We start from the raw sequence: 25,092 nt of genomic DNA on the forward strand, positions 1-25,092 counted from the left end.
ATTGATTCTATTTTAACACCTCTAGATTTGATATGGAAACACTTTGTTTTAACACTGGATTTTAACTACTAATAATATACACCCCAGAGTTACATAAACAGAATGTGACTAAGTGTAAAATTAACTCTGCTTTTGCACAAAGTCTACTAACACCAAAACATTTAACACTTTTGAATTTGCTGTGTGCCTTTGGAGTTGCATTGTGACGTCAAATTGTGATGTCACAGTTTCATTTCGGATTTTTTTATTAACACAGCAGATGCGCCTGACTGCAGAAAAAGTAGGCGGGCTTTTAAACTGTCACTGGTTGCCATAGTTACCCACCATTGTTGTTTGAGAAGGACCTGGCTGCAGAATTTATAAGAAATTTATTTACAAATTTAAAAGAAAAAAATTGCTTCTCAGCGCGTTCTTGAAGGGACGTGAGCCCAAGCTACCTGTATGGGAGGGTAGGGGCGCCTAATCAGTGCTGTTCCTCTGTTATTGATCAATTCATACACAAACAACTAAGTACATAAAATGTTGGCTAGAAAAAAAAATCCCCACATCGTTTTTGCGCCCCTCTAGTGCAGCGCCCCTTTAATGCAGCGCCCCAATGCGTTGCAAACACTGCATACATACCCACTTTTTGCACCAGTGTCTGAATGCATTCGTGGCTTCTTCACTCAGTCCCACGAATGTTGCAGCTTGTTGGTCTCTCTAAAGTCTTTATTCTGAGTGTGTGCATTCATGTGTGTGTTTCTGTGTTGCCCACTGCAGATAAGCACCAGCAACCCTGCAAGGACAAGCAGGTGCAGATGATGGATGGATGGTGTAAAACCAATTCATGCCAAATACATTATTCAAATTTGGGACAAAGTTGCACCTTCAGTAACAGTAGAGTAGCAGATCACTCTTCCTACTTTGAAAACAAAATTTTATCCCGTATTTTAATTAAGTTTCTAGTGCAAATATCTTAGTACAGTTGAATTAAGACAAAACTAACCTTTCAGCAAGATATGAGTCAATAATTGCTCCATATTGATAAAAAAGTACTATTTCCATTGATTATCTCACTTATTCCAGTAGAATTAACACTTTGTTGTCAAAATTAAGAATTATTGATGTTATGCTAAGAGGTGTGGTGAGGAAAGAGAAGTTAGTGCAGTAAAAAAAACTGGCTTATTAAGTTTGATGCAACAGCAGATTTAAAAAAATGGCAGATTTGACGCCCAGGCCTGGAGTTTGATACATGTCCTCTAGCACTAAAAAGAAGGTTAGAGAAAAACTTACTGCTTCTTACAAACAATATTTGTTCTAGAAACTAGAGAAAAATACTTGGTATTATTAGATTTTTGCAGTGTTTGTAGATTTAAACGACGCACGAACTCTATTTGGCTGCTGCAGTAACTTTTGTTAACAGGAGAAACGGAGCAGACAGGCTGACGATGATCTGGCACCGAGCAAAGTAACCCCAAAAACAAGAATACTGACCGTCGAAAACTGAGCTTGACAATAAACTGTTGTAATCACAAATTGAGAGCAGGTGTGAATGGGAGGCTAAGTATCACACTGACAGACAGCTGGATGTGCTAGCTGCTGTACCGAACAGATTTAACAGAAATCTAGGGCTTAACTGAGCAAATCGGTGCTACAAACTGTTTTTTCTCCAAAAAAACAAAATAATTCACCGTTGTTTTTGGATACAGGGGAAAATGGAGCTCAGCATGTGTGCAGTGCTGCCTGGAAAAGATCATAATTTAATCAGTTTGATGTGTTTTTGATTCAGGGGAGAGAAACAACAAAATGGAAATGTGGCTCTGCAGAGAGCTGAGGCACAAGCACACCAGCTCTTACCCTGGAGACCGAATGGTTCATGAGGTTCAAAATACATTTTAAAACTTTGATTTTTCACCAGTGACAAAGTCATAGCTTTTGATTCAGTCCTGTAAAAAAGACCTTCTGTGTTTTCCCCCCTTATTTTTTCATGTCATGATCACAAAGATCAATAAAATCTCAATATTTTATTGAGATTTTATTTGATAACACAAAATTGTTCATATTTTGGAAGTGAACCTAAAATGACATGGTTAATTTTTAGAACTGTAGCTAACGATTGTTTTAGTAATCGATTATTCTGAAGGTTAAATGATTAATCGGTTTTAAAAATTGGCACATTCTACAGATTTTACATTTAACCACTTAATTAATTTTTTATTTAATATTAAAAAAGGATTAAAAGATGCAAATAAATCAGAAATTAAGCCTTTTATTTCCTAAAATACAGCAACACTGCATTCCTTTAGTGCACTCTTGATCATTTGTAGCAAAGGATTCATCTACAGCTAAAAAATACTTCTAACATAAATATGTGTATAAGTGGAAGGCAAATAGATTTTTATTTACAGGATTTGAAATGGGTGAAGCTAAAAATGCCACTTTAGGAATTCTGGGTAGAAAATATTTACAGAAAAATACTTTTTTTAATCTTGTTTTCAAAATGTTTGTACAGTTTTGGCTTAATTACCACTTGAGTGTGTTGTTCTTTCAGCAAATGACCTTGTTTTGAGTTTGTTCACTGAAGTTAATGATTTATCAACTGCAAAATTAATGATCATTCATATAATCGATTAATCGTCATTAATATGATTAATCATTTCAGCTTTATTAATTTTTTAACAAATATAAGTCCAGTGTCACAAGTATTTACTGCCTCCTTTTACAGAAGAGGATTAGGGCCACTGGAGAAAAAAATAAAACAGTTCTGACTTTTTTCTCAGAATTCTGACTTTAATCTCAGAATTCTGACTTTCATCTCAGAATTCTGTCTTTTTTTCCTCAGTTTTATTTTATTTTTTCCAGTGGCCCTAATCCTCTTCCGTATCCTTTACTCTGTTGACCAAAATTTTAAATTGTTTACCTACAGACGAAACGCAGCTAATCATACCAGATCGCAGTGATTTACACCCTGAATACGGGGAATTTGCTGCATCCTTGTTTGGGGATGTTTCTCTTTATCAGGAACAGGAAAGCAGCTCAGTGCTAATGGGAAGATGGATGAAGCTAAATACAGGAAAACCCTGTTAGAAATAAAAAAAAGACACAAAACTGAGGCTGATTYGTTTTCCAGCAGATGTTGCAGAGAAACGTGATTAAACAGAAGTGCACACCTTACGTTTTAGATTTTACTCATAAAACAAATTATGAATTATTTCTTCATAATGTTTATTGGTTTGTATGACTGTTTATGGCAACAATTAAATATAAGTTTTATTTCCTCTGATTGTAAAAAAGATACAWTGTGGCTAATTAAAGCTACAAATCTATTGCAAAATAATGTTATTCTTACATCTGTTTAGATTTATTTTTCTTCAAAAAATGACAGTTCTCCTCATATTTGCTTTAACAAGCCTGTTTTTTATAGTTTATTCTTTCTTTTACAGTTAATATTAACAATGCTCAGAAAAAAAACATTACTAMAAAATACTTTGCACCAGATTTAGCTTAAGCTAAGTTTCCATCTGTAATAAAACAAAACAACCATGAATGTCTATATATATCATAAAAGAAAGACCTGTTAAAATGTGTCTGTCGGACTGAATTTAGAATAACTTTTTATGTGTATAAGAAATCYACTGCATAAAATGTGCAATTACAATATAAAGAGTGCTATAAATTTTTGTTTTTTATTATTTCAGTAAACAAAAATCAATTTGGAGACGCGTATATATCGTTTAAAGAGTGTTTCAGTTTCGGGGAACGTATTTCACCATTAACCTTCCTCCAAAGTAAAAAGCCTATAATTTCATGTGAAATGAAGCAAAGTAAAAGAAGAACTATGTGTCAGTTTTAATTTCTTCCCCAATTAAAAACCGCTCTCCTAAAAGCAACAGTTTCACGCAGTTCTCCAGCTGAAAACTTGTGCAATTTGTTGGAGTCTAAGTAATGCTGCAGATTGGTCCCGGTCCCCCGTGGCTCAGCAAACCGATTTCTCTGACGGTGGAAATGAAGCGGCACTAATGTCCTCTCTTTTAGCTCGGCTCGCATTCATCACCGCATTTGTTTTCTCTCTCCTGCTTCAGGACCTGGGGAGTTCAGACGGTCCGCCGAGGAACTGGAAGGGCATCGGGATCGCCATGGTGGTGATCCTGGCCGTCATGTCCCTGGTCACCCTCTCCGTCGTCGTCCTCACGCCCGGTAAGAAAAGAGGCGGCAGCATTAAAGTGGAAAGCACAATTTGGATCCATGGCTTTGAAAGCTGCATAAAAAAACACCAATTTAACTCTCATGTCTGCAGCCAGAAGCCTTTAACTTCACACCAAAGAGCAGGAAAGGAAGGAAGAACTAATCAGGCTCTGTTGTAAAGTGAAGAAAAAAAAAATCCACCTACGGGCGCCTCCTTCTGAAGCATGTTTGTTTAATCTGTACAAGAACCACATCATAAATAAAACAGTTTAGTCTTTTTGAGAGGTTAAATATCTCTTTGACTCTCTCTTTTTTTGGTTCATAGCAGTTGCCAGGCAACCAGGGGAAACTCCAAGAAGTTACTGCTCTCGGTCAAATAGTCTCAGAGAGATTATAAGACCCAATAAACTGGGACTTTTTCCTTTAAGACTTTGGTTTTAGCACCACCATTAAACAAACAAGATATAAGGTGTTAATTAGTATGCTATAGAGCTGGATGTGTCCCCTGGCTTCCATTTCGTTTTGCTAATTTAGTTTCTGAGTCCTCACTTCTGAAGGACAAACGTGAGAGGGGCATCGATCTTGTCAGCGCTGAAATCTTCTCCACTCGCTGAACTCTCTCAATTTGAATGCAGACCTTCTTTCACTGCTTTTTTTTTGGCACTTTGAAGTGGCATCTGCTGACTTTTAGATCAAGTCAAAACAACTTTTTATCCCTGCAGGCGGCTTCCAAAACATGAAGCATGTGCGACTTTGCTTGATGTTACCAACAGATTTGAAAATTGGATCCCAACAGATTTCTTCTCTGTTTTACTTTTTTATATATATTTCAAACACATTTTAATATCAGACAACTAAACCTGAAATTATAAATTCATTTACTGAGGGAATAAAACGATTTAATCTACCCTGCATTGGATACTTTAGGAAAAGTTAAAAAGTACTCCCTAAGCCTGTTATAGAAGTAAATGTATGGAAGTAAATATGTGCCAATAGGATTTAAATGAAAAATGTTGCCTGTTTGTGGCCTCCTAAAGAGAAGTTGATTGTTATATAGAAATAGTACTTCCTTTACAAATAAAATCATCATTTATTGGATTTAAAATTATTTTGATGCTCTGAAAAATTTAAGTATGACGAAGAAGCTAAAACAGAATAAATCTGTAAGGGGTGAATATATTTTGAATGCTCATTTCCTTTGATTTGTGCAGTAGAGTGGAGGTAGTGATGAAGCTTTATTTTTATTTGTGAGTGTGTTTGTTGTTTTTGCTTAATCAATCATTAAGGAATGCACATCAGTAATCAATAATAAATTTAATTCCTGTTTGCTATCGCTTGTTGATTTTAATCAAAGTGTAAGTTTTGGAAATTATTATAACTGATTGTGTTAAAAAAAACATCCTTTAGATTGAACTGATAGGTTTTTGAACCCTGAAATAGTGGAACGTAGCCTAACTATGCTATTCTGAAGAGATAAATCCAGCATGATGCTAAGAAGTGGGCCAAGCCCTGCTTTCATGTGAACAAAGGCTTCTCATAGCTTGCTCTGTCTGTCTGCTTTCAAAGACGAGTCTCACTTGTTACTCCACTCCCATGTGACCATGGAGGATCTRGAGAGCGAGGAGTTTAAAGTTCACGATCCCTGTGCGGCATGGTTGAACGGTGAGGATCCGTGTTTCAATGACCTGTTGGACCTGAGATGATGAAATGTGTACTATTTGCCAATGATACTATCATTTTTTTATGTTGGAAATGACGTGGAACAACAGTGGAAGGATAAAATGAACAAACTTAAATAAAACACAACAAAAATAACGTTATAGTGGGAACTGCCCATCACTGTCAATGACACCAATTTCTAGGTGTGATTATTGAGGATAAACTAAAAGTAAATCCCCATTAAATAAAGCCAAGTTGGTTATACAACAAAATGTATTACATTTGCTCTGCTATTCATCAATCTTACCCTATTTAAGTTATTGTGCAGAAGTCTGGGGCAATAATTACGAAACTACCCTTCAAGTATTAACAATACCACAAAAAAGAGAAGTATAATCCATATGGTTGGGTATTTGGAAAACACTTACAATTTAACTAGATTTGTGAAACCTAAACTGTTGAAGATCTAATTCTTTAAGCTAAACATGAATATTGAAACGACATTGAAAAACTGTTTAAGACCAAGGAGCAAATTTTATAAGTTTAAAACATGCAAATTCAGAAATACTAGAAAAAACTTTTGTAAGTAATTGGAGACAAACTGTGGGATAATTTGAACACTGAACTTAGCTGACGTCCAAACATAAAACTGTTCAAATCATCATACAAACATATGATTACTCCTGGATATAAAATGTAATATTGTTAGTCAATTGTTGTTGTTGATGCTAGCTTTGTTTTTCTTAGTGAAATTTAAAGAAACAATAATTAATCGTCCACTGTAGTCAAAATTAAATATCAGTCCAGCAGCTTCTGCCCATAAACATTAAATAAATTAAAATACAAAAAGGCCTAAAACAAATTACAAAGTAATTGTTCCCAGTGAACTGTGACTGCAGTTGGCGGTTGTAACATTAAACACAGCAGATAAAATTAATTATGCTAACAGTTAAAAACATACACAAAATTATACATGAAAAAACTCTGTACCTAATTAAATGTGTCTAAAAATATGTGCCAAAGTACAATACTTGTAAATAAAACATGGAGCTGATTGTAATGCATCCCACAGTTACAGACAACCGAGAAAAGAAAAAATGGGGAGAGCTGTCAGTTACTGGTTGCTACGGCAACCACCAACTGCCATGGGCGGCAGAAACGGAACTTACATAGCAACAATAAATGTCAGGAGAAAATAACTTTAAAAAAGATTAATTTAAAGAGTTAGTAAACCAATTTTGACAAACTTCACATTTATAATGTTAAAACAAAACCCATGTAAGATTATGCAGGTGGTTAAGAAGTCTATTTTTTTTTCTTCAAGTTTCTACTTCCACCCACTCCCTTGAATATGTAGGGGGAAAAAAAAAGAGAAAAAGTTTTGACATCGAGCTTCACGCTGTGTTTTTTTCCATACATATTCAAAAAACAAACCATCTCCATCTGCTTTTACCCTAACAGAGAATGAAGTGGCGCTGCGCACCAGAGAGGGACATGTCCTGACATTCACCCTCAGCAACAACCTAACCACAACTCTGCTGGACAACAGCTCTCTGGTAGGACAGCTCGCAGAATTGACTGTCTCACATTAACACAAAGAATGAACAAATAGGTCGATAGAAATTAAAATTGGGAGACAGATGCTATGGGGAGCTGCGGCACCACATGGCGCATTTTACACAAAAACAGACTTGGCACGTTGACGGTATCGGCGCATATTTCCCCCCCAATCTGTCTCTTCTGTGAGCCCTCTGCCTGTGTCTTCAAAGAGATCTTTCCGTGCGAAGGCATCGTTTTGAACACCGCCTCTGCTCGACACTAACAGACTTATGTGGGTCATCGCAGCCATGCTCAAAGCAGGGTTGTGTTGTCAGTATGATAAGTGTCTTCCCTGTGTCGAGATGTTGGTTTTTCATCTCTGCTTCTATAAAAAACAAACAAAAGCAAATATTTTCTTTCATAAATATCAAAACACACAGATAAATATGATTCTGAGTCAATTATCTGTTTATGTGACAGGTGACCTGTAATGTTTCCTATAAAGCTTATTCATTACATTATTTGCACAAAATCATTTAGATAATGAGATTTTAGTCTGCTCACTTCTGCCTGTTTTAAAATGACCTGTTTTGGGCTTTCTTGTCACTTTAAATCCAAACAAGCTGCTGTTAGCAGAACTCCACTACACTGCAGAAAGCTTAATTATTCAACCGTATGCCATGAAAAAGCCGAAGTAGAGCATCATGCTCAACCAGCAAGAATTTAGAAAGTAGTTTCTGGATAGTAAGTCAACAACAAAACACTTGTCCAGCTGACCAAATGTGCTGGAACTGAATTTGGGTTGCTAGGTGACAGGCGGAGCGCTCCTGGGGTTGCTAGGTAACGGGCTGGGGTTGCTAGGTGAGGGCAGTTGTGACGTTATATTCTCAATATACTGAGTTGTTGCTAAAAAAAACGAGCTGGGTTGGTTTATTAAGCAGTAGAAATCCAAATGGAAGTACAAAAAATTGCAAAATGTGTATTTTGCATAAAACAACATCCCAGGATGCAAATTGGATGAAATGACTGAGGCATAATGAGGCTTTTTTTTTTTTAAAGGAAGAAGAGGAGACAAGAAAATGTAAAAACAATAATGCAAGTGTAAGAAAAAGAAAAAATAAAATATATACATTTATTCTTTTAGGTTTAACTATATTAGTTTCAGTTCTCCATAGAAATAAGGATGAAGAAAATATTTTAACTAAACCTCAAACTACCACAGGGTTGAAACTAACAAAACGATCCTAAACTCACAAAAAAACATTTTTTAGTGGATAAACTATCATTAGGCATATGAAAGGTCACTGACATCAACTCTTGCATAAATTTGTGGAATTTGCTTCAAAACTATTAGTCTGTGCCAAAATTGAATCAACATCATGTATCAATTTTGCCAAGAAGTTTTATGACAAAAGCAATAAGACTTTCAAAACGGACATTTACCCAAATATTGTGTATATATTTGAATCCTAAGTTCTCATCCTGGAAAGATGTAAAATCTCAATTAAATCATTAATCATGTCCATGATTGGTGTGTTGTCACCAGGGGTGAAAGTAAGGGGGTACGGCAGGGTACTGCGTATCCCTAAAAGATTTAGCGGGGKTTCGCAGTACCTGCAAGAGAGGGGAGCGGCTGTCTGCTGTAAAGAATCAGTGGGTTCACTGTGCAGTCGTGAGTGCACCCACTATTAGCCTTGACTGATTCGTTTTTCAAGAACAATCTAAAACACAACTTAATCAGTTAATAAATTACTTTTTTCCCCATTTCATATTGTTTCTGAACTGTTTGTTCTTTGCTAGAGCAGCGGCGCAATATGTCGATCGTGGAAGGTTTTGAGTTGATCTCCGCATTAGGTGAGAAACTGAACGCAGCCAGGAGGCTGAGACCAGCACGTCCTCCTCTGGATCGCTTAAAACGTTCGTAACTTTATGAAAGAGCAACAACAAAAAATCGACAAAACATGTTCAAATTAATGACCCAACAATAATAATCTCAGTGATTATTGTTTCTACAAGGTGTTGTGCAATTCTGTGCGTTTCGGTTCCATTACCAAAATAACGAGCAGAGCAGGAGTTTAAAATTAACTAATCAACCACCTCTGTGTTKAGGGGAGGGGAGCGCTTATTAATAATCGCAAAATAAATCTGAAGCCTGCAAACCTAATATCGTAACGGACTAAATGTTATGTTTTTAGTAATCTCTGGTCGGCTTGTGGAGCGCAGGAGGTTGCCATGGCAACGGGTGTGCTTAAATGACAGAGAGAGACTGAGAGTAAAAAGGTGCGAGTGGTTTAGAGTTGATCATCTGTTCAGGTTATTTTACCTTTGTCTTGGCGCATCACAGCCGCTGTAGTTTCTGTACATACAATAAACGACAAACTTGGACTAATTACCTCGTTCTTTGTGACTATACGTCATTTACAACAAACATCAAACACGGTAAATACGTTTCATTAAGTATTTAACAAACAAATGGCTTCTACCACGATAATTATGTGAAATTAAATTAATTGTCTAATATTTAAAAAATAGTTTGGTGCTGTCGGACTCAGAGTCTGAGAGGCTTTTCCTTTATCAAACAATTTTTTTGCCTCCTATTTAGTGGAAATATTGATGTTGATAAGACTTTATCCAAAATGATGACCTTTTTCAACCTTTATAACTCCACTGTTGAAAATGAGGCTCTAACATTCACAAATGGCATTGAAATAAAATCTAGTCCAACATCTGGTTTGAGGTGAATCCTCTGGAACCTGTTGGAGGAAAAACATCCCAACTTCAGTAGATGTGCTTTTAACCTAACAGAGCTCTGTGGTTCCTCYWGTCAGTATGAGAGTCAGGGTGAGGAGGCATCATGTTAGGAAGAGAAGTGGAAGCTGCAGGATCTTCAGAACAAACAGGTCATGATGCTGGGCTACTGATTATCCCTCTGTCTGGACACAGGATCAATATAACCAGTTTAAAAGCTAAAATGAATGGTTATATGCTAGACATGGAAAACTGGGATGCACTCCATGCCATGATGTTCAGGATTTAGGTCTCATGGCATCTCAAGGTGTCAACATTGCAGTCAGTAGGCTGAGGGAAATACAGCTCCATTCTGTAACAATGCAAGAGCTACCCAGCTTTTATATATTTATATATATATTTTTATTTTATTTTATTATTTATTTATTTTTTGTCATAGTACCCCCAAGAATTTAAAACTACTTTCACCTGTGGTTGTCACCCAAAAACCAGACACAAATTGAGAAGATATAGTTTTATGCCAGATATTCACATTCGCTTTTAAAGAAGGTGGATGTTGTTTAATATTCAAAGATGGTTTGCAAGGAGGCACTGAGGTACTCCACTAATTACAGATTAGAAGAAGCTTGCATGAATCTTTTTTAAGACACTTTGTCTTAGAGGTCAGTGTCTTTATCTTTCTAAATTAAGATAATTTATTTTTATTGGCTTGTATTAAGAGGGTATAAATAACTGAATGTGGTTATTATAACTAAGTGTTCCTAAATGAAAATAAATAAAGAGGATATTAATAAATCTGAGTAGAACTTACAGTATAAATAACTCTTCTGACATTTGGCTGTTTTATGTCATTGCAAGTGTTTCCCCTTAATAGTTCAACACATTTCAGAAATGTTGAGGCAGTAAAGCTTTTAGAACTTTATGTTTTCATTTTATCCAATTCTAAAATGTTGTTGCTTTGCTGTGGGGTTTTTTTTCTCCACATTTTTCTGCAAACACATCTCAAGGTGTCAAAGCAGTTTTTGTTATTACTTCCTGTTCTAAAATTCTCCACTCAGTCATTCTTCAGGGACAGGTAAAATTCAGTACACTTACCTTTTTCTTTTTTTTTTTTTTTCAAATATGCAGTTATATCTTTGTGTTTAATAATTTAGCTTTGTAGTATCTTGGTAAATGGTGCAAGGACGTTCCTGGAAATTACACTTTCTTCAAGACTGCATGCTTTCCAATTTAGTGAAGTGTTCTTTTCTGCAATAATGCTGCAGTAACAGTGGTATAGCACTGATACCCATACCAGCACAGAGCCTGGCTTTTTTAATTTGCTGCTTAGAACAGTTTGCATGGTCCAAAGCACACTGTATCCCCTTTCTCCGAAGAAGATTAAGATGACTATTTCTTTGATTACAATCCACATTACGACTGTGTGACGGTCCATTCGAGATTCTTCAGAGCAAAGAAAGAGTCACTTCTGGTTCTGGACAAAACATAATACTTCTGTTTTGCCCAGTAAAATCCTAATTGGTACTTTTAGGCATAAATCAGCATGATGCTACTTGATAGAGTCATCCAAAATATGAGCTGTTGATGCCATTTTCCATTTAAACTGATAAAAAAAATTTTTTTTTTGTTGCTTTATATGTTTCGTTCTCAATACGTGCTTCATACAAAGATCATTGTTGGTGCATCCTACCTCAGCTTCTCTAATGGTTTCTGTGCAAATAACCACCCAGTTAAAAAATAATGATGGTTTTAAGGTTCATAAAATGACATTTGCATAAACCGTTATGACATCTTTGTTGTACAGATGGTAGAAATCCCTTTCAGTATAGCCATTATGGACATCATTGTTTAACCCTTTTAGCTAGCTTTTAGCTATTTTTTGCCTATTTTAATGGTGCAAAGTTTTTTAAATGCCCTGTAAGTAATTATATATTTGCCCATTTATCCATAACAACTGTAACTTTCAATATTTAGCAGTTAGTTTTGCAATTTATCATCTATTAAAAGAACCTCCTTCAGATTAATTTGACTCCTTGCTATGGTGGGAGTGAAATTACCGTAATAACCTGATATCGGCTGAAAAGAGCAACGTCTCCCCTTTCAGAAACTGCTGGAATTTTTCAGATAACGCAAAGTGTGGTGGAGTTACGGTGCTGCAAATTTGGTTGTGTCATCTCGAAGGGTTAAACTGAATAACCTACTGCTAAATTAAGTCTTGTAATGTTTTAACAGAATCTGACTTCAAATTTGCACACAGATGGGTGACGTTATATAAAAAAAAGTTATTTTCATTGCCTGTACTGGTCATTCTTGTACGTTTTTACTTCTTTAAAATCTTGTTTTACTTTTTCTACATGAGAAAACGGTGCAAAAAGTTTCTCAATTTCTCCTAATTTTCTCCTAATTCTGCCTTGCAGGACCTGTCCTCATCTAAATTCCAGGTGTCTGCAGACAAGAGGTTTGTCCTCTTGGCGTATAACATTCGACCGGTAAGTTTGATATCGCCAGCAAAGCGGCCTGGGATAGACGCTAGACTTCATTATCGAGTGTTTTGCATTCAGAACACATCCACAGCCATAAATCTTCCTCAGATATTAAAGACAAGAGATTCTCCGCTAACAAAGCTCCACACGTCTTGACAGGCCACTTGTGGCTGTTAAACAAAGGTGACGTGTAATTTCTATCAAACAACACAGAGAAGCTGCAAGAGCATGAAGGACAAGGTTCAGGAAAGGGCGTGCATGCGTGCGTGCGTGCGTGCATGCGTGCGTGCGTGCGTGCGTGCGTGTGAGCTCTGTTTCTGCAGCTGCAGCAGTCTGTAACACCCACCCTCCAAATGACTGGGATAACATATGAGGAGTTGAATATTTAAACTGGCTCATTGCAGTGGGTAGAGAGGAAGGAGAAAGGGAGGAGAGATTGCTGTGAAGTGTTTAGCAGAAGAGGTGCAAAGAAGTGAAAGGGGGATCAAAGAAGAGGGAAAGTTGGAGCTGCGGTAATGAAATAACCCTGCCTGTTCAGCAGGGAATTTTAATAGGAACATGCAGAGCCTCACAATCGCAGGTGGTTTTAGATAAGGCGAGGAAAAACTAGATCTTTACTTCAGTTTCCCAGCACTTGTAACTCCTCACCTCGCAAATTCCCGCATAGTTGCAAGTCGTTTGCTCAAAGCGAAGACAAGCTGTGTTATGTGCAAGTAATCAGAGGTGGAGGAGATCCAAATTAGAGGAAAATGACAGTCCTCGGCGCATTTTCTCCCACATTTTTATTAAAAACCTGCAAGAAAATTCCTTCTGCCCTCATTTGTTCTGCCTCACAGTCTCCTGTATCTCTCTGGGTTTCCTTTTTTTTTTCTTCCCCCGACTAATCACTGCGTATCAGATTTTCCCTGTGTGTGGGGAACGAATGAGCCTGTTGCTGTGTTACTGCATTCATCACAAAACACAGAGCTTCCATACTAACTGAATTATTGAACGCTTATGCATACATTCAATCTGTTTTTCACAAATCTACGAAAGGAAACGGGCTCAGATCTTTGGGACTCTGCTTGGCTGATTTATAGCAAGTCATTACCATATTTCCTTTGATATCAGCAGGATTTTCTTTCCTTCTTCTTCTGCAAACTCAAGGATATAAGCACACTATATTATGAGCTTGGGTGCACATAACCTGGAAGCATTCTGTTTGCTCAGAAAATGGGCTATTTGCATTTTGTGTTTGTGAATCCTCCATTCCTCTCCCAGTCTGTCTCTAGCTGTCTTCTCATCTCTCCTCCTTCATTTTCTTCACTCTCGCTCACTTTTCTTTTTTTTTCTATCTCTGGGGGGGGATTTACGCTGACTGAAGCATTTTATGCCAAGCACCGTTTCTGGCATTCAGAAGAGGAGCGGCGGGCTTCTCGGAGCGGCAGAGGAAAAACAGATAACGGTGCATTCAGGGCGGCAGCGGGAGTACGATAAATGGGATACGGTCCGCTTGCCCTTAGACACGCTGCCCATTTACACTCAGTTGGGATGTTTATCAAAGACGGCCAGAGATGCAAGAAGGGGAAGAGGTGCGAGGAAGAGGGATGGACGTGTGAAGTTAAAACGCTTCACTGGATTTCGTAAAAGCTCAGGAAGGTTTGCAGGGGTGGCGCCTGCTGAGTTGAAAATAAATATATTTTGTTAAAATAAAAGAGAATGTGAAGAAACTAGTTAGGGATTTTGACACAAAGCAGCAAGACAAAGCAGATTACCTGCAGGGAAATGTCTCTCATCGAAGCCTGTTTGATTTAGGCCACTTTGTTTTCTGAGTTGGTGCTTGTGTGGGAGTAGAGGATATGGAAACAGGAGGGGGACGCTGCAGAAACCTCATGCCATGAGATGCATTTACATTTTGTCTCATTTGCAACCACAAACTTTGGTTTATTTTATTGCACTGTAAAAACACAAAATCTTTCGGTCCAGTTTCTACTGCAAATATCTTAAAATAAGAAAAAAATAACTTACAAATATATTTTCAGCAAGAAATAGGAGCTTGTTTTAAGTAAATAGTTTCTTAATCTTAACGAAAAAGTTCTAGTTAGAAGTGAAATAATCTGCCAGTGGAAGAAGACATTTTTTTCATGTTATAAGTTAAAATGTCTTGTTGTATAACAAGCACTTTTTCTTCAATATTAAGGAATTATTGAATCATCTTTCTGAAAAGTTAGTTTCAAATTAGTTTTGTCTTATTTCAAGTTTACCAAAATATTTGCACTAGAAACTATAGACCAAAAATACTTGGTGAGATTTTTTTGTTTTTGCATGGTAGGTTTTGAAGTAGTAAGCCAGAACATACAGTCTTAACACACAATTGCACTGCAAAAACTCAGAATTTTACCAAGAATGATTGTCTATTCTTTTTACATAGGATAAAACTAACTTGGTAACTTTTCAACAATATAAACAAGCTTGTTTTAATTCAATAAAGCAAAACGTACTAGTTCCACTGGGAGTTTCTTCCATCCAAAATAGGAAAAATGTCTTTTTACAAGTGAAAAAACAGTCAATGGAACTAGTATTTTTTTTWAAAAAAAATCTATATTAAAAAATGATTTACTTTAAACAAGCTCCTATATCTTGCTGAGAAGTTACTTGGAAGTTAGTTTTGTCTCATTTCAAGTCTACTAAGATATTTGCACTTGATACTGGACCAGAAATACTTGGTAAGATTTTGTGTTTTTGCGGTGTGGAAACATTTCTTATACATAATAAAATCTGAATGTGTTGTTTGCATTTTGCTAACCTGAGTGAATATTTTGTAGAAGCACCAGCTGGTCTCCTGAGGTTTGTCTCTCTGCTTATGTAGAAACAACATTTTCTGACGATTTTCCTTAACAGAGTAGCTCGATCTCAGACAGATTGGATGAATAACATTCATAAAAATCAATTTACAAAGATTCTCAGTTAAAGGGATTTCTGAAATTTCACTAGTTTGATATAAATCCTTCCATGTTTTGTATTTTTCTCCTTTTAAACATCAAACCCCAGGTTTTTAGTTTAGTTTTCTGTATTTTCATAAAGTCTGACCAGTCTCCTGTTCCCGGTCAAAGAAACACATGAGGTGTTGAGGACGATGAGCAGAGTTAGTTTCTGTCACAAATAGTGTATCTCATGCAGGCAGAAAGATTAATTTTGGTGGACAGCCATGTTTTGGTTTAGGTTTGTAGTTGTGCCATATAGTTACATTTACTTGAGTAACTTTTTGTAAAAATTTACTTTTACAAGTGTTTTTATCATGTTGTTCTTTTTACTTTCACTTGAGTAATTTTACCACAAAGTATTTCTGCTCTTACTTGAGCAACATTTCTGGATTCTCTACCCACTGAATGAAAAACAAGTTTTAACCAAAAATTCACCAGTTTTTGTAAAGTTTTATAAGTTTTTCACTGAAAGAAACTGATCTGGAAAAATTTTCCTTCGCCTGATCTTTTTTGTTACTTATATGAATTATCGTCATTTTGGTCCTTAAAATGCCAAAATTTCAACTTAACTATATATTTGTATGTAATTTCTAAATAATAAATTATTGATAACTTGGTCGGTTACTCAGTACTTGAGTAGACTTTTTATTACCAAATACTTTTTACTCTTACTCTTTTGTATTTGTTATTTATTTGAATTATTTTCATTTTGGTCCATAAAATACACCAAATTTCCACTTAACTTTACATTTTGGTCCAGCTGATGATGTAATTTTTAAATATTAAATAATTGATGTTTTGATGTTTTACCAAATACTTTTTGCTTTTGCTTGAGTAATTTCTTGGATGTCAACTTTTTACTTTTACTTCAGTAAAAATATGTTGAAGTAGTGATACTTTTACCATTTTTGGATTCTCTATACCCCGCCCATTTTCAGCATGTAGAACTGGAATTGGATGTGAGATGTTGAATTTTATAACCCAACTTCATCCTGGATTTGATGCTGTTTACTGATTAGATGACTTTTGAAGGCTGTTAGTAACACTGGATTTTGTTTAGGGGTAACAATTCAAGCTGAAGATGCATAAAGCTGATGTAGACGTTGCTAATATTTCAGCAAAACGTGGCATCGACTCAAAGGGCTAAATAGAAATGCAAAGCACACTCTGGGGATTTAAACTCATAATAATAATAATAATAATAATAATAATAATAATAATGCACCACTTTCTGTTTATCGATTATTTAAAATCCAGCAGATTAAAGTTTTTGGTTGTGACTTGACAAAATGTAGGAAAGATCCAGCAGTGTGAATACTTCTGCAAAGCCCTGCAGGTGTTTCTAAATGATAGGGAGACATTTTTTTAGTGAATGATATTTTTTAAGGATTTAATGCACCGAAACAGCCGAACCGCATCCTGCCAGGATTGTGCAGAAATAAAACACGATGGGAGTTTGTGTCTGCTCTCTGCAGCAATCAGTGACGGGTGCTGCTGTTGGATTAAAGGCTGCACTGCTTTAGGAAAACGCTTGTGAGGCAAGAACAATGTAGAGTAGAAAGGAAGCTATTATCTGCGTATTGTGAATTGTACAATAGCTCCAGAAATCTGTGCTTATTCAAAGCCTATTATGATCTCTCCTCATATCCTTCGTCACATTGTCCTGCGACGTCTTCAGAGTGTTTAATCTGTGCGTAGCCCCCCTCTCCTACGTTTTGGCAGCACCCTGGATGTGAGAAGTAAAGCGGGTGGCTGACGGGCACGGCGAAGTGGAGGATTTATGATTTGTTCCTGGCATTCACATTAGGATTCTCTTTGCCTCTCCAAGACAGATGCTCCCTTTCTGTTTATCACACATGCAGCCACAATAATGCAGCGACTGCCAGAGGCCTCCTGATGGTAAATTGGAAGCAGAATCTCAAGGTTTCTAAGCAAATGATAAACAGCTGATTGAACACAATGCTGATGGCACTTCTATGTGCCCTTTAATTTCCTGTCTCACTTTTCCTCTTTTTTTTTCTTCAAGTTTGACCAGATGATGCCGTTTTTCATCTTGCAAGAAAGCTTCCTTCCTCCCTATAGTAACTCCTGCCCTCCATCCTTTGACTTTTACCCCGCAATCAAACTTCAGTCTCATTTAGAGGCCGCCTCCGAATGGATTTCTTCTTTCTTTTATACCTCTGCGCCTTAGCCACCAAGGCCATGCATTTTCTAACAGACAAACAATGTTGTAGAAAATCCAATTTCACTGCTAAGTGCGCTGCATAGAGGATGTGACATTTAATTTCTGTTGGGGCTGGTTTTCCAAACRGCCGGGTCTCCCAGAGGCCAGCGAGCAACACCGCCGCCTCAACCCCTTTGACTGAAAAACGGAGGAAAATAGTGGAAATCAATGCATCCCCTCCAGTTGATTTGACGATCTTTAGATCAGCAGAGAAAAAAATAACAGATTCAAGTGCACAAATTCATTGATTCAGTCTCACAGTCGTCTCCTTCAGCATGTTAATTTAATAATTCGCAGGCACTGATGCTTGTGTCAGAGCTGCCAGCCACGATGCAATTCAACGAGAGGAATATTGGTCATAATGATGCTCTTTAATCAGGATGCCCTTTTATTTTTTATTCTCTTGTCATGCCTTTAATTTTTTATCTTTCAGTCCCAAGGGTGCAAATTTCTTCTATTCACTTGCAATCAGAGTAATTATGAAATGTGAATGTAACTTCTCTGAGCGTGTTCCTGGTGAGTTAGGCGTAAAGAAATGATTGTTTCAGTGACATTCAAATCTGGATTAAAACACCTGCTTCTGTTCTTACAAGGAGTTCTCCAAGTTATGTGCTTCTGATAAAGCAGCGATCAGTGTGCCAGAACAAATCATCTTCTTGGTTGATGGAGTTTATCAGATCTAATTTGATTTTTAAAATGCTGCCAACATTTCAAGCCAAGGTTAAATCCTTCAAAATGAAAGCCTTCCTGTTATCTGTTGTTCACTAACTTCACAAAACATCCCAGACAAGGTTACTGATAATTGATGTTTTCTGCTTCACACTTCAAAAATTCAGGTATGAAGCAATTCAGAGTAGAAAAGTATGAAATCAGAATACACCAAAGTCTGTCTCCATTGATTCCAGCCTGAATGAACAAATTCAGAGTAGCTAGTTTCACCCAGTGACAGAAAATCACTAACGTTGAGTCTTCTTTCCACAGTAACAACTTCCACACTGAAGAGTGTTGTGATTTGAGCAAATAAACAATATCAGTCACTCAGTGCATCTCTACTTTAGAGGGCATTTGGATTGTGAACCATTCAATGTTGGGAAAACCTACGCTAATTGGCTACTGTGTTAACAGCAGAGCTAATTTTTCACTTAGCTCTGTAGCGTTTTTAAGTTTCAAAATGTTTAAGCGGACTTATAGCTTCACCTAAATTAATTTTTCCACTTAAATTCTACAGCACTGATTTTTTTAGTTTAGTAAACTTTCAGTTGAATGAAGTTCAACATCTGTGTTGGAATTTTGATTATCGACTCTTCAGAATCCCTCAAACGGTTTGCTGTTTATATTTATGCTCTTATTTTGAAGTCTGTTTACATAATAGTTCTATTTCCACTCCTCACATTCTCCTTTTCTTTAAAAAAGAAACTTTGAGAACGTGACAAGGATACAAAAACAAATAAGCTACAGCCTAAAGAAAAATATCTAACATGTTCAGTCTTGACACATGGTGGGTGTAAACAAGGTTAAAATTAAGCCTTTAGCATTAGCTTCCACTAATTAGTATGTTGGTGTAGCACTTTAGCATTAGCTTCCACTAATTAGAATGTTGGTGTAGAGACTTGGCGTTACTGGGACTTGTATTTGATTAGCACTTTAGCATTAGCCTCCACTAATTACTATGTTGGTGTAGCGCTTTACCATTAGCAGGTTTTATATATTTGATTAGCACTATAGCATTAGCTTTCACTAATTACTATGTTTGATTAGCTCTTTAGCATTAGTGGAACTTATGTTTAGTGCTTTAGGGTTAGCACAACTAACATTTTAGTTAGCAGGTTAAAGCTAGCTTGCGTTGCAATAAATTTAGAAGATTGTCAGAATGCCAAACCCTTCATGTTGGTGTGCAGGACCATGTGATCTAAAATGTGAGTGTTTTCACCTGTGTGCGACACACCTCTGTGCATGACATCCTCTACCTCTTTCAGGTGTTTTCTCAGTCCTTCACAGCCTCCTATGCTATCTACAGTGTGGCTAATGGGTAGGTGGAACTGTGAATGCCAAAATGCATGGGATGCACGGGGCATGAGCATTAACAAAGCAAGCAGATCCGTAGTTTGATTTGAAAAAAAAATAAAAATGTCCCCCTCGAAGTGCGTCTCATCGAGTCATGCATTTGTCTGTTAGTGTGCTTTCCAGGTTCCATCAACAAACATATCGTACGGTTTGCGCAGTATTGTACCTTTGATGTCGCTGCCTGAGATTTGTTTTAAGCATTATGAGTGGAAGAACGTTTATGATGTGGCTTTGGGTGATGCCGCAAACTTCAGAGAGACGTTAAGGATTTTAAGAAGAAAAGTCAGTGCCTGAGTATGCCTTGGAAGATGTTTGCCAGCCTGAGAAGAATGTAAATATAAAAAAAAGAGAAATGCTCCCAGTCCTGCATGAGCCAACCCCACTCTGTTTCATTTTCCCTCTCTGCATCTCGCTCTTTTGTCCTGTCAGTACTGCTGCTTTCTCAAGGGCAGGGCATGGACGGAGTTTAGAGGGCTTCAAGCAGGACAGCTGTCCCTAAAGACAGTGGGTTATGTCAGGTTTCCTTTATGTGTGTTCCAGGGATCTGCTGGAGCTTAGCCCTCCCGAGAGGGAGACAACAGAGTTGCAGTATGCTTCTTGGGGACCCCAGGGTAATCAGCTGGTAAGCAAGACGCTTACTTATTCACCAGATAAGTGTGCTGCCGTCTCCATTAACTAAAACTGGCAATGTGATTAGGAGCTTGCCCCACCTAACTATCATATTGTCCTCTATTTGACACATTTTCATCATAACATCAGTGATACTTAGAGGAACTGGAGCTGCAGTCATTCATGTACCKCTGCTGTAAATTGCTTTTTGTAGCGATGTCAGTGTTCATCTGGACTGCATTAGCTGCCAAGTAAAGATGTATTGGCTCTGAGCTCTGTTTGTGCTGGCCAATGACTCATTCATACTTGGTAGGCATTCACCAGTCAAATCAGGCAGCCAGCTGCTAAGTCTGCAACCTTGCAGTCTTTGACAATAAATTGGCTACTTTCACACAGCAGGCAAATGTGACCCAAATCTGCTTTTTTTGCCCATATGTGACCCATATCTGTCTTTTTCACTGCAGTCTGAATGGATCAATTCCCTCAAAAAATCCAATCTGTGCCACTCCCACATGTGGAGCTAAATCGTATCCTATTGTTTTCAACGCATCAGCAGTCTGAATATCAATCAGCCTTTATTCAACTTTTACATCGATGTGAGACATGCTTCATAATTCTACACCAGAAGAAGCAATATGTGGTGAATTAAGACATAGACAATGGATGAAATTTATGATTATGTACTTGTGAATCTGTCAAAAGCTGTGTTTCCATTAAAATGTGCGCAAATCTTTCTCAGAAGTCTGATCTCAGAAGACTTTTTTCAACAAGTCTGATCATGTTGAAAAAACACAATTTTGCAATGCTTGCATTAACTAAGAATTTAAATTCGAATCACGTGAAAATAAGCTTGTTCACGCAATACAACATTAAAACTCATGGCAGCTTTGATGTAAATAGTAACATGAGATATATTCATAATTCAGCCTTGATGATGGCGCTCATCATTTATTCAGGCATTGGAAACAAGCTACGTGTGCAGCATTTTGGTGAAATTCTGCGGYKWKAYWGRWGAGATTCAATACTTTCGAATGAAACATAATTTTTATGAACTGTGCGATGCTGTGAGAACTCTGTTGGATCCAGCTGCACAATGTCTTAAAAAAAATAAAAAATTAACCACCATCCTCCTAACACTTCCTGTCGTCGTCTTCGTCCTTTTCTCCGATAGCAGTAACATCCGGCTGTTGATCATGTGGCTCCTGTGATGCTAAAAAAAAAAAGCCTCTAAAACGTTTTATCAAAAACAAAAAAATTCGAAATTGGCGTCTTTCCATTAAGCAAATTTATTTCCGTAATGTTATTTCTTTTAATTAGCTCCATTTGTTTTGCTGTGATCTTACGACGATACTCCCATTGCTGAATAAACTTTAAAAACGATCCATAAGCGGCTCTGTCCATTATTACTTCCGTAAACGGTGCCCTGCTGTGTGACGTCAACGTTCTTCTTCTGCGCATGCGGATCGCTTTGAAACGTAAACTTTTCAGGGTCGGATTTAATTAGCAGTTTGAACGACCAGGCAGAAAAAATATCATATTTCACTAAACAAACAAACAAAAATGAACGTAACATTTGTTTGTGCCCAATTCGCCAGGCCTTTGTGTTTGACGGAGACATCTACTACAAGCCCAGCGTGACGAGCGACTCGCTGCGTCTCACGTCCACTGACGAGGACCAGAAGGTGCTGAACGGACTCTCTGACTGGACTTACGAAGGTACGACGTCTCCAAATGTCGGCAACAACTGCTCTTTTACAATTACAAGTAAAACCACTTTACTTAAAGCTCTGCAAAACTTGCATTCCTCCAAATACAGAGGAGGTGCTTCTGACATACGCTGCCCACTGGTGGTCTATGGACGGTGCCCGGCTTGCATATCTCCGCATCAACAACTCCGTGACACCTGTGATGGAAATACCTCACTTCCTGGGAGGCCTCTACCCTTCCAATATGATTTTTCCGTACCCAAAGGTAAATACTGTGTTGAAATGAGTCGCAGCAGCAGCTCCTTGGGGATACGCTGAGACTGTAACATTGCTTTTAGCACAATGCTAACGTCAGCGTTAGGATAACGCCGCTATTTTACCAGCTGAAGTAAAGTACTCCTTCCTCCTGAGTTTTTTCAGATTTTGTCATGTCAAAAGCCACAAATTTCAATTTATGTTGTATTGCGAAAATGTGAACTGAAAGGAAAATTATCTATTGATTTAAAAGATATTTACAAATAAAAATCTAAAAAAAAAAAATCTTATGTTGAAAACGTGAACACTTTTAGGTGTTCAATCTATGATTTTCCTGCAGAATAATAATAAATAAAAATTTACTACTTTATTTGCTTGATTTAAGCACTTTTTAAATTATTTTCTAAAGGTTTTGCCACTGAGCCTCACATCTGCTTAAAAATATAAAAACAGTGGCATGGGTTGAGAACTGTGGATAAAACGGAGAGAGTGAGGCCCACTAGTTTGGCAGTACTTCACTTATTTAAAGCAAAAAAAAAAAAAGAATCAATAATGATCAATTAACAGTTATGGACTCATATGTTATCCATTTGGGGTTTTATTTATTACATGTGCTTGTAGGCTGGTTCCAGTATCCCAACAGTCAGCCTGTTTGTAGTGAACCTTTACGGTCCAGCTCACACTCTGGAGATGCTGCCTCCCGACTCCCTCAGGTCCAGGTACATCTCTGTGAATTTAAAATAAAGCTCTATGAATTCAGACAGCACCTGTCAGAGATGATTACGCTGTCCAGAAACCGCTCCCAGTCACTGCTTCTCTTTATCATTTTTTTTTCTTCCTCCGGGTATCATTTTCTGCATCACCTCTTCAGGGACAACTACATCTCCATGGTGAGCTGGATCAGCAGCACCCGGCTCGCGGTTCGCTGGCTGAACCGTGCCCAGAACCAATCAGTGCTCTGCGTGTGCGAGGCCACCACGGGGGCATGCTCAGAGGTGAGCAGCCGTCGCTTTCTCTGCATTGGTAGTCTGAAGGGTTTTCTGCTGCAATATAGCGATTTAATAGAATTTTGCTTCATTTACACAGTTTGGGGAGTTGAGATTGATTTCCTGAACCCCTCAGATTTGTTCTGCCTGGATTAATATTTGAAGTCGCTTGCTGCATGAGAAGAATTTTCAGTGATTTGCTGAACTCCACGGCTTTCGTATTGAAGAAATTCATGCAGTTTTATGATATAAAGCTGGTTTTAATAATCTTTGACAGTGATGTATAATTAAAAAGAATTTTATTAAACTTTCTTTTAAAAGTTACTTTAGAGATATCATCCACTGGTGGTTTTTTTTGTTTTTTTCACCAACAAAAGTTACTCTGACAATAAAAACACAGCTGGGTAATAAAGTATGGATTTTTACTGCAGGAGTTTATAAAATGCAAAACTTTTGAAGAGTGTACAAAAGAAAGAACAAAGAATAATACTGTGTGTGGTTTTGGGTCGATGACATCACAAGAGGTACCAGAATTAACTCAGAATGTAGTTTTGTGAGTAGATTTCTTGTGATAAACCACAAAAGTTTCTCAAATGATCATCATGACAAATTAATACAAGACAAATAATCTTCCTTCTTCCAGTGCTAACTACAGAAATACACCGACTCTGTCAGAAACAACCAGTCAGAGCCAGGGGGAGGGGTTTTCCGCTGTCAATCACTTCACCACAACATAACCTGTCACAAATGCTAAAGCTAGTTGGCATTGCCAAACTTTTTCTGGAATGGTAATTTGTTTCTTCACCATTAGCACTATCAGCAGCGTGTACACGAGTATGATTGACAGCGCTAAGATCTTCCTCCTGGCTCTGATTGATTGTTTTTGACCCAATTAAGATTCTGCAGCAAGACTTGAAAATCGGTGCCACATCCAATCTCTGCTGTGGTCCTATTGTTAGTTAGAGTGTTATTCTTGCACTCATCTTGAATTATTGTGGTGTTTTTAGATGTTAGAAGAGTAAATTACCTTTAAAGAAGGATTTTTGTTTAAAACATGCCTTATGTCATGTCATCAGAGGCATTTGCAAGAAAAACGTTTTTATTGATTGACCAAAATGTATAAAAACACCGTAGAACTGAATATGGCCTGTTGTTCTATACATAACAAACTATATTTAAACTGAGTTTGATTTATTTACAAGATTATCCTAACTAGCAACTTAAATTTTTTTGGGAAAATGTTTACAAATAAATGACAAAAATGCTTCTTTTCATCTGAAATCCATAGAAACATAAAATGGCCATGGACATGATGCAGAACCAGCGACAGGTGAGTACTTCTAGAAAATCTTCCTCCTTTGTTTTTATTACTCCTTAATTACTTCTGGGTTTCCTTTAACCTTTCACCTTCTGTCATCAGGACTTGCCTTTGTTTACGTCAGACGGCTCAATGTTTTATGCAATACTTCCTGCAAAGCAAGGCGCCCGTGGAGAGTTTCACCACATTGCTGGTCTGACAGTTCAGGTCAGCAATATTCCATCCTTCATTATTATACTGTGTCTGATTTTTAAATTAGATTTTTAAATTTACATCAATTAGATTATTGAATTTACATCAGTAAAGCTTTCTTTTCTTTTCTTTTATTCTCTTGGATGAAATTTATTCAGTCCTGAAGTATTTGCTTTGTTTTT

The 25,092-nt window shown here is 37.2% G+C and overlaps 1 protein-coding gene and 1 long non-coding RNA gene across 4 annotated transcripts in view; one reads left to right on the forward strand and one right to left on the reverse strand.

Annotated features, from left to right (window-relative positions):
• The window catches only part of LOC103467786 (inactive dipeptidyl peptidase 10), a 53,036-nt gene that overhangs the window by 12,164 nt on the left and 15,780 nt on the right, over positions 1 to 25,092 (forward strand). Inside the window, exons 2-13 of one of the 3 annotated variants that reach the window (XM_017305915.1) lie at positions 4,062 to 4,176; positions 5,731 to 5,826; positions 7,285 to 7,379; positions 12,528 to 12,599; positions 19,757 to 19,809; positions 20,385 to 20,466; positions 22,049 to 22,169; positions 22,270 to 22,424; positions 23,036 to 23,133; positions 23,286 to 23,409; positions 24,689 to 24,730; positions 24,821 to 24,925. In XM_017305915.1, coding sequence (XP_017161404.1) covers positions 4,062 to 4,176; positions 5,731 to 5,826; positions 7,285 to 7,379; positions 12,528 to 12,599; positions 19,757 to 19,809; positions 20,385 to 20,466; positions 22,049 to 22,169; positions 22,270 to 22,424; positions 23,036 to 23,133; positions 23,286 to 23,409; positions 24,689 to 24,730; positions 24,821 to 24,925 — 1,158 coding nt within the window. Of the gene's footprint in view, positions 1 to 3,828; positions 4,177 to 5,730; positions 5,827 to 7,284; positions 7,380 to 12,527; positions 12,600 to 19,756; positions 19,810 to 20,384; positions 20,467 to 22,048; positions 22,170 to 22,269; positions 22,425 to 23,035; positions 23,134 to 23,285; positions 23,410 to 24,688; positions 24,731 to 24,820; positions 24,926 to 25,092 lie in introns of those variants that run through there. The other 2 variants (XM_008414461.2, XM_017305916.1) reach the window with 2 other exon arrangements.
• On the reverse strand, positions 4,078 to 7,115 carry LOC103467785 (uncharacterized). Its single transcript, XR_534114.2, has 3 exons — positions 6,814 to 7,115; positions 5,742 to 5,858; positions 4,078 to 4,166 (listed from the first exon to the last, which is right to left on the reverse strand). It is a non-coding gene; the product is annotated as an uncharacterized LOC103467785 (long non-coding RNA).

Source organism: Poecilia reticulata, linkage group LG7 (genome assembly GCF_000633615.1).
Source record: "Poecilia reticulata strain Guanapo linkage group LG7, Guppy_female_1.0+MT, whole genome shotgun sequence".
Taxonomy (NCBI): domain Eukaryota; kingdom Metazoa; phylum Chordata; class Actinopteri; order Cyprinodontiformes; family Poeciliidae; genus Poecilia; species Poecilia reticulata.